Raw genomic sequence first — 15,129 nt, 5'->3', positions numbered from 1 at the left:
TCAGTAACATTACCAGATGCCAAGTTTGTTTTGTTTGCTGATGATACAAACATTGCAATAAATAGCAAATCAAGTGTAGTCTTAGAAAGATCAGCCAATAAAATATTTGTAGACATTAATCACTGGTTCCTAGCCAATTCTTTGTCACTAAACTTTGAAAAAACACACTACATGCAGTTCAGAACTTGTAAGGGGTGTCCCAAGAGTATATGTCTAACATATGATGACAAGAAGATAGAAGAAGTGGACGGTGTTAAATTCTTGGGATTACAGCTTGATAATAAATTCAACTGGGAGGAGCACACCACAGAACTGCTGAAGCGTCTTAACAAATCTCTGTTTGCAATGCGAATTTTGTCAGACATAGGGGATATAAAAATGAAAAAGCTGGCATACTATGCTTACTTTCATTCCATAATGTCATATGGGATTATTTTCTGGGGTAATTCATCAAGCCAAGCTAAAGTTTTCCGGGCACAAAAACGTGCAGTAAGAATTATATGTGGTGTGAACTCAAGAACATCCTGCAGAAGCCTGTTTAGGGAACTAGGGATACTAACTACAGCTTCCCAATATATTTATTCCTTAATGAAATTTGTCATTAAAAATATATCACTTTTTCAAACCAACAGCTCAATTCATGGAATCAATACTAGAAATAAGAATAATCTTCACAAGGATTTAAAGTCACTTAGTCTTGTACAAAAAGGTGTGCATTATTCAGGAACACACATTTTCAATAACTTGCCAGCAGCCATAAAAAGCTTAACAACCAATGAAATTCAGTTTAAGAGAAGCCTAAAGGATTTATTGGTGGCCAACTCCTTCTACTCCATTGATGAATTTCTGAGGAAAACCAACTGATTTGTATATAAGTACAACATAACTTCTGCACAATTTCAGTGCAGTAATGTGTTCACTGAAAATTTGTGTGTGTGTGTGTGTGTGTGTGTGTGTGTGTGTGTGTGTGTGTAAGTATAATCTAACTTCTGCACCATTTCAGTGCAGTAATGTGTTCATTGTAAATAAGTATTACAGTAGTTGTATTACATGTTTCTTACCTTATAAATAAATATAAAACTTTTTTATTTTAAATTCAGTGCAATAGTATTTGTAAAATGACTCTTAGTGTTCATTAAAAAATGACGATCATTCCACTTGGGACCTGTGGAATGGTACATTAGCTTATTTGTTTTAGTTTAAATATTTGTCATGTATTGTTGTTTTTCTGACATGTTCCACATCCTGGAGGACCTCCTCACTACGGATCAATTGGAATGAAAGTAAATCTAATCTAATCTAATCTAATCTAAATCAGGATGGCCGGAAAGGGTTTGAACCCTTGCCACCTCACTTGGTATAACTAACTGGCAGTGATGTAGGACAGTGAGATGACTTATTTGCCTCTTTTCATGACAGCTGCTATATAAATGTTTTTATATTATCAAATAATGTCTTTATAATGGAAGGAAACATTCCACGTGGGAAAAATTATATATAAAAACAAAGATGAGGTGACTTACCGAACAAAAGCGCTGGCAGGTCGATAGACACACAAACAAACACAAACATACACACAAAATTCAAGCTTTCGCAACAAACTGTTGCCTCATCAGGAAAGAGGGAAGGAGAGGGGAAGACGAAAGGAAGTGGGTTTTAAAGGAGAGGGTAAGGAGTCATTCCAATCCCGGGAGCGGAAAGACTTACCTTAGGGGGAAAAAAGGACAGGTATACACTCGCACACACGCACATATCCATCCACACATACAGACACAAGCAGAATATGTCTGCATGTGTGCGAGTGTATACCTGTCCTTTTTTCCCCCTAAGGTAAGTCTTTCCGCTCCCGGGATTGGAATGACTCCTTACCCTCTCCTTTAAAACCCACTTCCTTTCGTCTTCCCCTCTCCTTCCCTCTTTCCTGATGAGGCAACAGTTTGTTGCGAAAGCTTGAATTTTGTGTGTATGTTTGTGTTTGTTTGTGTGTCTATCGACCTGCCAGCGCTTTTGTTCGGTAAGTCACCTCATCTTTGTTTTTATATACAAATAATGTCTTTTATAGAATTACATGATCTACATTGGAAACCATATAATTTATCTGCAATCCAAGAAAAAATCTTGTATTTGCCTGTGTACAACAAATAAATAAGGAAACAAGTAGCAAACCACATGAGATGTGGCAAGTGAAGTCCTATTGAATTCCACAAACCCATTGGGTTTGATTTAGAGAATAAAAATTTCATATCGGTGGTACTGGTACTTACTTAATTTTTACTGACACTGGTTCAAAATTAGTGGATAATAATGAGAGTTTTATAGTTGGTGAATGACGCAGGGTGAAGGGTTATATGAACATTATATTTGGCACATAATAGCAGGATATGACCTTGTTGTGTTTTATTTTTAATTATTTTCATTTTTCCCTCTTCTACATTTGTTTCTTTTAGTATTATTATTTTTTCTTTACTTTCTCAGACGTTAAGTCTGGTTAAAAATGAGAAGTGACGCGGACCTTGATCAAGCGTCACTTCCTTTTAACTGTACGGTATATGTTATATTGCATTTAGGAACTTTCGGGTAATTGAACATGTATCAATAATTACGGATTTCTGTAATTGTATATATAAGTTTGGATGTAGCTGTATTGCATTGATGTACTGGTGGATATTGTGTGGTATGACTCCTGTAGTTGATAGTATAATTGACTAATTGGTATAATGTCAACTTTATCCTGATGCCACATGTCCTTGACTTCCTCAGCCAGTTGGATGTATTTTTCAATTTTTTCTCCTGTTTTCTTTTGTATATTTGTTGTATTGGGTATGGATATTTCGATTAGTTGTGTTAATTTCTTCTTTTTATTGGTGAGTATGATGTCAGGTTTGTTATGTGGTGTTGTTTTATCTGTTATAATGGTTCTGTTCCAGTATAATTTGTATTCATCATTCTCCAGTGCATTCATTTTGTGGTGCATACTTGTGTGTGGGAACGTGTTGTTTTATAAGTTTATGTTGTAAGGCAAGCTGTTGATGTATTATTTTTGCTACATTGTCATGTCTTCTGGGGTATTCTGTATTTGCTAGTATTGTACACCTGGTTGTGATGTGATCTACTGTTTCTATTTGTTTATGTTTTATTGTTTATTATTATTATTTTGTTTATTATTATTATTATTATTCTTTCTTTTCTCAGACGGTATGTCTGGTCAAAAATAAAAGTGATGCGGACCTTGATCAAGCGTGACTTCCTTTTAACTGTACGGTATATGTTACATTGCATTTAGGAACTTTCGGGTAATTGAACATGTATCAATAATTACAGATTTCTGTAGTTGTATTTATATGTTTGGATGTAGCTGTATTGCGTTGATGTACTGGTGGATATTGTGCGGTATGACTCCTGTAGTTTATAGTATAATCGGTATAATGTCAACTTTATCCTGATGCAACATATCCTAGACTTCCTCAGCCAGTTGGATGTATTTTTCAATTTTTTCTCCTGTTTTCTTCTGTATATTTGTTGTATTGGGTATGGATATTTCGATTAGTTGTGTTAATTTCTTCTTTTTATTGGTGAGTATGATGTCAGGTTTGTTATGTGGTGTTGTTTTATCTGTTATAATGGTTCTGTTCCAGTATAATTTGTATTCATCATTCTCCAGTACATTTTGTGGTGCATACTTGTATGTGGGAATGTATTGTTTTATTAGTTTATGTTTTATGGCAAGTTGTTGATGCATTATTTTTGCTACATTGTCATGTCTTCTGGGGTATTTTGTATTTACTAGAATTATACATCCACTTGTGATGTGATCTACTGTTTCTATTTGTTGTTTGCAAAGTCTGCATTTATCTGTTGTGGTATTGTGATCTTTAATAATATGCTTGCTGTAATATCTGGTGTTTATTGTTTGATCCTGTATTGCAATCATGAATCCTTCCGTCTCACTGTATATATTGCCTTTTCTTAGCCATGTGTTGTATGCCTCTTGAACGATATGTGGCTGTGTTAGATGATACGGGTGCTTGCCATGTAGTGTTTTCTTTTTCCAATTTACTTTCTTCGTATCTGTTGATGTTATGTGATCTAAAGGGTTGTAGAAGTGGTTACTAAATTGCAGTGGTGTAGCCGATGTATTTATGTGAGTGATTGCTTTGTGTATTTTGCTAGTTTCTGCTCGTTCTATAAAGAATTTTCTTAAATTGTCTACCTGTCCATAATGTAGGTTTTTTATGTCGATGAATCCTCTTCCTCCTTCCTTTCTGCTTAATGTGCATCTTTCTGTTGCTGAATGTATGTGATGTATTATATATATGTGGCATTGTGATCATGTAAGTGTATTGAGTGCTTCTAGGTCAGTGTTACTCCATTTCACTACTCCAAATAAGTAGGTCAATATTGGTATAGCATAAGTATTTATAGCTTTTGTCTTGTTTCTTGCTGTCAATTCTGTTTTCAGTATTTTTGTTAGTCTTTGTCTATATTTTTCTTTTAGTTCTTCTTTAATATTTGTATTATCTATTCCTATTTTTTGTCTGTATCCTGGATATTTATAGGCATCTGTTTTTTCCATCGCTTCTATGGAGTCACTGTGGTTATCCAATTATTATTATTATTATTATTATTATTACTACTATTACTACTATTACTATTATTATTATTATTATTATTATTATTATTATTATTATTATTATTATTATTATACTATTATTGTAAAATGTAAACTTTACTAGCTGGAAATGTCACAATTAATAAAATATTCTGGCTGTTATGCTGTGGTCAAATGGATTTCATCCTAATTTAAAGTTTCATCCTCATGTGCAGAGGACTGTTTCAAAGAGGATTGTAGCTTCTTTGATTGTCCGATTCACACACTGGCCCACAGATGAGAGTGTGACAGTATAGAACCAGGGTGTGAATCGGGTATTCAAAGAAGCTACGATCTCCCTTGAAAATATCCTATGCAGATGGCGACAAAACCCCGGATTTTAAGATGAAATCCATTCAACCAAGGCATAGTCACCTGGAACACATTATTAATTATACTATTACTGTCATTTTATGTAAGATGTATTTGTATGAATTGTTTCTGGCAACTAGAGGACTGTTTGTGTAAATCAAGATTCTGGAAACAAAGAAAATTTGACAAATTAAGATTATCTCACATATTTACACTCTTGTTCTTCCATTTACAAGGAATACTGGCCAAATTGCAGTTGGATAGAGAGCAAATGATTTTATCATGCTTTATTGCAAAGAAAAAAGAATGCAATATGGCAGTGGGAAGAAGTATGGGGAGTTGATAATCCAGAAAATGATAAATAAGTTGCATGCTTAAACAATGAAAGTTATCATAAACTGAGTAAAAACCAACATAGCATGTGCTGTCATTTCTGACTTGTGACTGTGGAAGGGTTTCATTTATTGAATTCCTCGATTGCAACAACAAACACACAAATAGATAGCCAAATATACACTTCCGTGCCTGAAGCAGAACTGTAGATCTATGGATCTGTTTTTATTTTTTATCTGATTGTAAGCTCTGGTAATTTGGTAATTTTTCACAGCTTTTCAGATCACCAATATTTTTTACACTATTATCAGTAGAACATGCTACTAATGAGACAGTACCTCATAATAGTTACATCTGGTTTGCATCAGAAGTGGTGTCGCACCATCCATGTCCACAGTATTTACATCAGCTCCGGCCTTGATGAGTACTTCCACATACTGAAATCAGAGAAATATGTTTCAGAAGTACTCATGTGAAAACAACTATACTACTTTGATTATTTTAAAATATAAACTTTTTGCTACACATGTTAGCAAACACACCAGAACACACACACACACATTACAGTCATTTTAGTTACTAGTAGCATTTGAACATTTATTTAATTTATTTAATATTGTAGTGTTTTCAGATTACAAATTAGCCTCTGTGTCCTTAAAGTAGTCACAAGTAAATAATCACCAGCATAAGTAGAAGAGTCTACCTCATGTTAACCACATGCACATTTCACAAATTTATTTTCAGCACACAGAAAAGGAATTTAAAAATACTACGAGTATATAAAGGTAGTAACTGACTTCATTGTAATGAGCTGTTTGAAAATATCAGGATTATAACAACACAATATTACATTATCAAGCCATCATACACATAAGGAAAAGATTATCAAATGTGACTGTCAGTGATTTCCATTTATTTAACATCTCCCATCACAGGTGTCAACAAGGATGGAACAAAAGGGAGCATTTGCCTCCTCTGATCAGAACAATAGACTTTTTATTCATTCTCAAATTCTTGTCCATTCATGGAAATGATTTTCTTTGTTTACACCACACTGTAGGTTTGCCTTTCTGACCTCTTTGGAAAATATTTGGTCTTTAGCATTTACCACACAATGTGTGTTTGTTTGTTGAGCTTCTCACAAGAAATTACATCACTCCTTCATCATGCAGGTGGTTTTGGCACTATCCTGTAGTCAACTTGTATAGAATATTGTTGAAATAGAAGTATCCAGTCTCTCCTCCATCAATTCCACATGCCCCATTGTTTAGATACACAAAGAGACCATCCAGGAACCCTGAGGCACATATTTTAGCTACAGTACATTCTCTCATATCTGTCCCTAGTTCCCAGAAGAACATCACCCATGCCCCACTGCACAGCTTAATCACAAATGAATTTTACCATTTGTCTTAAAAAGACAGGTAAAAAGTGTGGAATTTCAAGATCAAAAAGATGTCCTCTCCAGAAGCTGGACCTGTCGAAACACTGTGGGACGGAACACAGCACAATTTGCAGTAATAAAGTTATAAATTCTGCATTCATATGGCATGGCTGCACAATGATATCAAACTGAGGAGACAAGTACCATCTTCATGAGTCCTAGACTGTTAAGAGTCAGTTCCACTGACTGATTTGGGGGCTGTTTTTGAAAGTTTCAGTGCTGACCATGGATTACACTTTACACAGACAACCTAAAAAGTAGGTTTAAAAAAAAATTCTTCCGTTTATATTACATCAGTCAACATTAAAAAAAATAGATGGCATGAAAATAGTGTAATAAATCCATTAACAAGATCAGTCATGAAGCTTCAAAAGCAATTAATACTCTACACCGTATAATACATCAAGAAACATAGTTTAAAGTTTATTTCCTGTGTCTCCACTTTGAGGAGTATCATTCAAGGGCAGTTTTTTATGGTTTTTTGTTGATACACATTTTTTCCTGACAGCAAGGTCTTTAGCACCTGCAATAAAATGTAATGAGAATAGTGTGGAGGAATATCATAAAATGACTAAAATGAGAACTGTGAATAAAAACGTAAAGAAATTACAGAAAAAAACTTGAATACACACACTCACATCGATAGCAATGAAACTCACTTTGTCAAATCACTAACACAAGGTTCAAAAGAAGACAGCATACATCCCAAGATGGCTGATCACTGGAAGGAAAGGGTGTGGATCAGCTACTCTGCAACACACTAAAATCTCCCAGCCTAAATGCTTATGATATGGCAGTGGATGTTCTGTTAAGAAGAAAGATGCGGTATTCCTTCATAAATGCAAGCATGTCTGAAGAAACAGGCACTGTGGTGACTACAGCCATTAAGGGAATGATGACAATGAAAATTAGTGCTGGACCAGGACTTGAACCCAGATTTCCCACTTTACACAAGCAGTTGCCTAAACCAGTTTGGCTAAGTGTGCATGCGTAATGGCTAGATCCAGACTTCCATATGTCACTGTTACTGCATCACAACCTGTACTTATACATACATTATGTAATCCCCGCAAAGGCAACAACATTTTTATTGAGTCACTGTCCAGTATCAGTTGATAAATATGGTATTGCTGTGCCTGTGTTGCTAACACCCGAACCTCCAGACGTTAGACACTCAGAGCAGTACCAAATGTTGTATGTCAATAGAGTATCATCCAAAACACTGATTCAGTTAGTGCTATGTGCTATCATGCAGCAGAAGGCGCATAAACGGTAACATCATAACTATGGAGTACAGGCTAGGAGGGATAGTTTTGTTGATCTTGCATGGGAGAATTGGTAGAGCTTGTGGTCATGTCCCATGCTCAAACCCCACTGTTGGCAATTCGTTTGAACCGTTCATATGTGAAACTGTTAACTGGGAGAACATTTTCCTGGCATGTAAAAGGACTTTTCGGAGCTTGTAGCAATTTTCTTTTGGCAGTCTGCTTTCACTTCATTAGTTGAAAGTAGCAAACCTGTAGAGTACATTTGTACAGAAAGGTGTGGTGTTCTGTCAGACACATGTAACAGAACATGCACCACTCATGATGAAGTAGCCAGTGCATCTGCAGTTTCCCTGGACAAATATAAACAATCGATATAGTATAATAAAGAAGCAGTTGCATCACATGTGTGGAGGTATTAATAGTCCACTGAACTCTTTCGTGTGTAATACAGTAAAAAATAAATATAACATTACTGTCATTGGGGTACGAACTCAGGACTCATGGTACAATGACCTAATGCTCTACAAGCTTCCCCACACAGGCCACATCTTCATCTACATCTACATCATATTCCGTAAGCCACCTAATGGTGTGGGCAGAGGGTACTTTCGGTACCATTATCTGATCCCTCCAGCCCCATTCCACTCGTGAATAGTGTATGGGAAGAATGATTGCCAGTAAACCTCTGTATTGGCTCTAATTTCTCGAATTTTCTTTTCATGGTCAATACACATGATGTAGGTGGGGAGAAGTAATATGTTGTCTGACTCCTCCTGAAAAGTGCTGTCCTGAAATTTCAATAGTAATTCTCTCCATGATGCACAACGCCTCTCTTGTAACATCTGCCAGTGGAATTTGTTTAGCACGTCCATCACGCCCTCTCACCAGCTAAACAATTCTGTGGTGAAACACGCTGCTCTTCATCATTGGATCTTCTCTATCAGTCCTACCTGATATGGATCCCAGTTAGATTAATAATACTCAAGAATTGGGCAAACAAGCACCTTATAAGCCAGATCTTTCATGGATAAGTGACATTTCCTTAAGATTCTCCTGACAAATCTGAGTCTGGTATCTGCTTTTCCCACTATCTGTTTTATGTGGTCATTCCACTTAAGGTCATTCTGGATAGTTATGCCTAGATATTTTATGGCAGACACTGTCTCCAGCTGTTTTTCATCAATAGTGTAGTTGTACAGTAGTGGATTTCTTTTCCCATATATGCACAAGATGTTACATTTATCTATGTTCATGGTCAACTGCCGCAGCCTGCACCATTCATCAATTCTCTGCAGGTTGTCCTGCAAATTCTTTCTATCTTCTGGCATTGCTACTTTGGTATAGACAACTGCATCTTTTGTGAATAGCCTTAAATAGCATCCAGTGCTTTCTACTACATCATTTATATACACTCACGCTCATAAATGAACGATAATGTTGATACATGGTGAAGCAATGCTCTGGTGGGCGGTTTACAGGTTTAAATCACCTCGGCGTATGACCATGTGGTGCATTTGACCTGCAGTCATCGCACGGTGGCACTGGGAGCAATCCACATTCACAGAGTTGTGTTGGTGCATGTCAGAGTACAGTGCAGCGAGTAAGTGTGCAGACATTTTCAGATGTGCTAATGGTGACTGTGTGTTGAAAATGGCTCAACGGACACATATTGATGGAGTTATGAGGGGTAGAATACTATGCGAATGGAGGCTGCTCAAACACAGCAGGTCATAGCACGGGCCCTCTGTGTGCCACAAAGCGTGATCTCAAGATTATGGCAATGATTCCAGCAGACAGGAAACGTGTCCTGGTGCTACAGTACAGGACGCCCACAGTGTACAACACCACAAGAAGACCGATATCTCACCATCAGTGCCTGCAGACGACCATAAAGTACTGCAGGAAGCCTTGCTTGGGACCTTACTGCATCCACTGGAACAGTTGTCTCCAGACACACAGTCTACAGACCACTGAACAGACATGGTTTATTCTACTGACCCATGGTCACAGTAGAGTCCGGAAAAGCCTGGTGTCAAGAACACAGTACATGGTCATTAGAACAGTGGTCTCAGGTTATGTTCACAGACGAGTCCAGGTGTAGTCTGAACAGTGTTTCAAACTGAGTTTTCATCTGGTGTGAACCAGGAACCAGATACCAACCCCTTAATGTCCTTGAAAGAGACCTGTATGAAGGTCATGGTTTGATGGTGTGGGGTGGGATTATGATTGGTGCATGTACACCCCTGCATGTCTTTGACAGAGGAACTGTAACAGGTCAGGTGTATCCGGGTGTCATTTTGCACCAGGATGTCCACCTTTTCAGGGGTGCAATGGGTCCCACCTTCTTCCTGATGGATGATAATGCATGGCCCCACTGAGCTGCCATCATGGAGGAGTACCTTGAAACAGAAAATATCAGGCAAATGGAGTGGCCTGCCTGTTCTCCAGACCTACAACCCATCAAGCATGTCTGGGATGCTGTCGGTCAACGTATCACTGCACGTCTTCAAACACCTAGGATATTTCAGGCACTCTGACAGGCATTGGTGCAAGAATGGGAGGCTATACCCCAGCAGCTGCTCGACCACCTGATCCAGTGTATGCCAAGCCATTGTGCAACATGTGAACGTGTGCATGGTGATCATATCCCATATTGATATTGAGGTACATGTGCAGGAAACAGTAGTGTTTTGTAGCGGATGTGTTTCAGGATGGTTTTCTCAACTTATCACCAATACTGTGGAATTACAGATCTGTGTCATGTGTGTTCCCGATATGCCTATGCTATTAGCACCAGTTTTGTGTAGTGCCACATTCTACAGTTATCCTTAATTTATTAGCATGAGCGTATATTGTAAACAGCCACTGTCCTATCACACTTCCCTGTGGTACTCCGGATATTATCTTTACCTCTGTCAATTTTGTTCCATTAAGAGCAACATGTTGAGTTCTATCTGTGAGAAAGTCTTGTATCCAGTCACAAGTCTGCTCTGATACTCCATAAGCTAGCTCTCTCTCTCTCTCTCTCTCTCTCTCTCTCTCTTTCTCCACTAAACGTCAATGCGGGGCAGTGTCAAATGCCTTACTGAAATCAAGGAACACGGCATCAACCCGGTGCCACTGTCCTCTGCACTGTGGATCTCACGGAGGAATAAAGTGAGCTGAGTTTCACAGGATCTCTGTTTGTGAAATCCATGTTGGTTTTTATACAGGAGATGTTCATTTTCCAAAACCGTCATAATTCTGGAGCATAAAACATGGTCCATAATTCTATAATAGATTGACATCAATGAAACAGATCTATAATTGTGTGGATCTGTCTTATGGCCTTTCTTAAAAGTGGGAATGACCTGCAATTTTTCCAGTCATTAGGTACCTTTTGTTGCTCAAGTGGTCAACAACAAATTACTGCTAGGAGGGGAGCAAGTTCTTTCACATAATCATTATAGAATCTTATAGGTATCTTATCCAGTCCTGACACCTTTCCACTACAAAGTGATTGTAGCTGCTTTTCAGTGCCGTGATTGGTTATCTCAATATCTGCCATTTAGAAATTTGTTGGTTGGTTGCACGGTTTAAACGAGGGGGGAAGGGACCAAACTACGAGGTCATCGGTCCCTTGTTCCTAATAAAACAATGCCACAAGTGTGAGAATAAAATAGACAAGACATATAACACAAAATGGAAAGAAAGGAAAAGCCCACAAGAACAAAGGAAAGGCAACAAACACTAAAAGGAACAAAAGAGGACAAGAAAACAACAGAGAGATGCAAGAAACAGTTAGAAGAGAGTAAAACAATGAAGCAGGTTACAGTGGCTGGCCGACCACAAAAATAAAAAGGGAAAGCCAGCCACCCTGCAACACATTAAAACCTCCATCCTTAAAGCACTAATGTGGAGGACACAGAGGGACAAAGGACATGCACAAAAACTCAGATTGAATGATAAAACCCACCCTCATGGATGAAACGTAAAACCAAATCAACCTATGAAGTGTTTTCTGCTAAAATCAATGATAATGGTCCAGTAACCAAAGATGCAGTCGCAGGGCAGCCAAAGAAGGACAGAGCAGAAGAATATCGGCCACTGTCAATCGGGCGTCACACCGACACTGAGGTGGGTCTTCACAGTGCAGGAGGTAGCTGTGGGTCACCCAGGCATGGCCATTGCAGAGCCAGCAGAGAACCATGGAGTCCCTGCGAGAGGCCCTCATTGAGGACTTCCACACATTTGTGGTCCCCTTAATGGCTTGCAGTTTGTTGTGCGTACTGAGATTTTGCCATTCCGTCTCCCAAAGCTGAAAAACATTGTGGTGTAATAATGAACACAGATCAGTTGCGGGGATGATGATCTCCAGAAGTGGTTTCCGTGTAGCCTGTTTGGCCAGCCTGTTGGCAAGTTCATTTCCTGGAATTCTAACATGACCAGGGGACCAGATGAGCACCACTGAACAACTCGACCATTATAGGGCATAGATGGACTCCTGGATGGACGTTACCAAAGGATGACAAGGGTAGCAATGGTCGATAGCTTTCAGGATGCTCAAGGAGTTAGTAAATAAAAGAAAAGACTCTCCTGGGCATGAATGGAGATACTGAAGTGAATACACTGCAACCATCAGGTAAGGAATGCTGTTCAATATGACCGCGGTGAATGTAGGCAAAGTCAGTGCGACCATCAGCCGAGCCATCAGTGTAAACCACTTCAGAGCCCCTTCATTTCAAGAATCAAGAGGAAGTGACAGTGGAGAGCCACAGGGTTAACAGAGTCCTTAGTGTGACATGAAAGGTCCAGACAAAGCTGCAGCAGGGGCTTACACCATGGAGTCTTACATGAACGGAAAGCATGTAGAGGTGGTAAAGAGAAGGACTCCAGTTCAAAGAGATGGAACCGCACATGAACCACAATTGTTAGCCCTGACCTGGGCCACTGATGCAGGAGATGGACTGCCATGGGCGGGAAAAGGAGACGGGAATTTGGATGCTCAGGAGAACTACAAATGTGTGCAGTGTAACTGGCAAGTAGTTGTGCACGTCTGATCTGCAATGGAGGGAGCCCAGTCTCCACCTGTACACTGGTACCGGACTTGCCCTAAAAGCTCCTGTCGCTAGTCTAACCCCACAATGGCACACAGGGTCGAGTAAATGCAACGCTGAGGTCACTGCCGAACCATAAACCAACCTCTCATAGTCAGTTTGGGATTGGACAAGGGCTCTGTAGAGCCACAGCAACATAGAGTGATCTGCACTCCAATTGGTGTTGCTCAGGCAATGGAGAGCATTGAGGTGCTGCCAGCACTTCCGCTTAAGCTGACGAAGATGAGGAAGCCAAGTCAATCGTGCATTCAGAACCAGTCCTAAGAATCGATATGTCTCCACTACAGTGAGTGGATCATCATGAAGGTAAGGTTCTGGGTCCAGATGAATGGTAGGATGCTGACAGAAGTGCATGACACACGAATTTGCAGCTGAAAACTGGAAGCCATGGGCTAGAGCCCATGACTGGGGCCTTGTGGATAGTTCCCTGTAGATGCTGCTCAGCAACACCAGTACTGGAGCAGCAGAACAAAATGCATAAATTGTCTACATACAGAAATGTTGAGACTGAAGGCCCTACAGCTGCTGCTAAAAAGTGGTAGACACTCAAATCAGAGCCCTACAGTATGCCATTCTCCTGGAAATGGGGGGAACTAAGGAGGCACCATGTGATTTGAGACTTTCTCGGCGTATTCCATTCGTGAAATCTTCTCGGGTGATCAGCCGAGTAAAGGCGTCGTCTTCTCGCAACGTTTCGAAGGGTTTCGTACCCATCATCTTCAAGCGAAGTGTCGAGATGCTGTGTTGCGCGGTCCTATAAAGGCTCCTGGACCAGTGACTGATTCCGGGCGCCGACCAATCAGGTGCCTGCGGAATCGGCCGCCGCGCCAGTGGTGGAGGGTTCGCGGCGCGGACCGGGCGTCGAGTCCCTGCCGGTTCCTAATACGTCTGTGGCCGCTACTGTCTTCGTGCCGGAGCGTTCTCTTCTAATTTTAGTTATTGCGGGATTCCAAGCTGTACTAAGTTGGAAACCAGTGTCTCGATTGATCAGGTTGCTGTTCAACCGAATTTCTACAGCCTCTTTGAAAACTGAATCCCAAAATCCTTTAGCGTCACACAGCTTCTTCGTACCCTCAAAGAGGAAGGTGTGTCCTTCGTTAATGCTATGTTCCGCTACCGCCGATTTTTCTGTCTGACCAAGGCGTACATTTCTAATGTGTTCCGAGTGCCTCTGCGTGATGCAGCGCTGCGTTTGTCCGATGTATTTCGTACCACATTCACATTCAATACTGTATACGCCCGGAGTCTGCAGTCCTAGGTGGTCTTTGACTGAGCCAAGTATGTCCTTAATTTTACTTGGGGCATGAAAAATTGTCTTGATGTGGTGTTTCTCCAGAATGCGGGCAATCTTGGCTGTTGGCGGTCCCGCGTATGGTAGAAATGCCAGGCATCTGGTCTCATCTTCTTCTTCTGGTGTGTCTACCTTCCTGCTCTTGTGTAGGGCGCGCGAGATTTGCGTCTCATTATAACCGTTGCTGCGGAAGATCTTCCTTAGGTGTTTTAACTCTGCAGGTAGGCTGTCATCATCACAGATAGACTTGGCCCTGTGCACAAGTGTGTTAAGCACTGAGTTGCGTTGTGCTGGGTGGTGGCAACTCTGTGCATGAAGGTATAAATCCGTATGTGTCTTCTTCCTAGACACAGCGTGACCCAAGGTGCCATCAGGGTGCCTCTTGATTAGAATGTCAAGGAAGGGCAAGCTTCCGTTTTCTTCCACCTCCATGGTGAATTGTATGTTGCTGTGTATGCTGTTGAGATGTCGCAGGAAGTCTTGCAGGTTCTCTCTGCCATGTGGCCACACGACAAAAGTGTCATCCACATATCTGTAAAAGGCTTTAGGTTTCAATGGGGCGGTGTCCAGGGCTATGTCTTCAAAGTGCTCCATGTAAAGATTAGCGATGCCTGGAGCTAAGGGGGACCCCATGGCTACACCATCCACTTGTTCATAAAATTTGCCTCCACATTTGAAGTAGGTGTTTGTTAACACATGCCGGAACAGCTTTATTGTGTCCACACTAAAGCGTGTTT

General features: G+C 40.1%; 1 protein-coding gene across 2 annotated transcripts in view; it reads right to left on the bottom strand.

Moving 5' to 3' along the window:
* LOC124620031 (serine/threonine-protein phosphatase 6 regulatory ankyrin repeat subunit C-like) overlaps window positions 1–15,129 on the bottom strand; it is a 240,507-nt gene that overhangs the window by 88,097 nt on the left and 137,281 nt on the right. For both annotated transcript variants that reach the window (XM_047146700.1, XM_047146707.1), the window contains one exon: window positions 5,632–5,730. In XM_047146700.1, the coding sequence (XP_047002656.1) occupies window positions 5,632–5,730 (99 nt within the window). The remainder of the gene's footprint in view (window positions 1–5,631; window positions 5,731–15,129) is intronic.

Source organism: Schistocerca americana, chromosome 1 (genome assembly GCF_021461395.2).
Source record: "Schistocerca americana isolate TAMUIC-IGC-003095 chromosome 1, iqSchAmer2.1, whole genome shotgun sequence".
NCBI lineage: Eukaryota > Metazoa > Arthropoda > Insecta > Orthoptera > Acrididae > Schistocerca > Schistocerca americana.
Note: the sequence above shows the minus strand (reverse complement) of the source record. Positions and strands in the feature narration are given on the sequence as shown.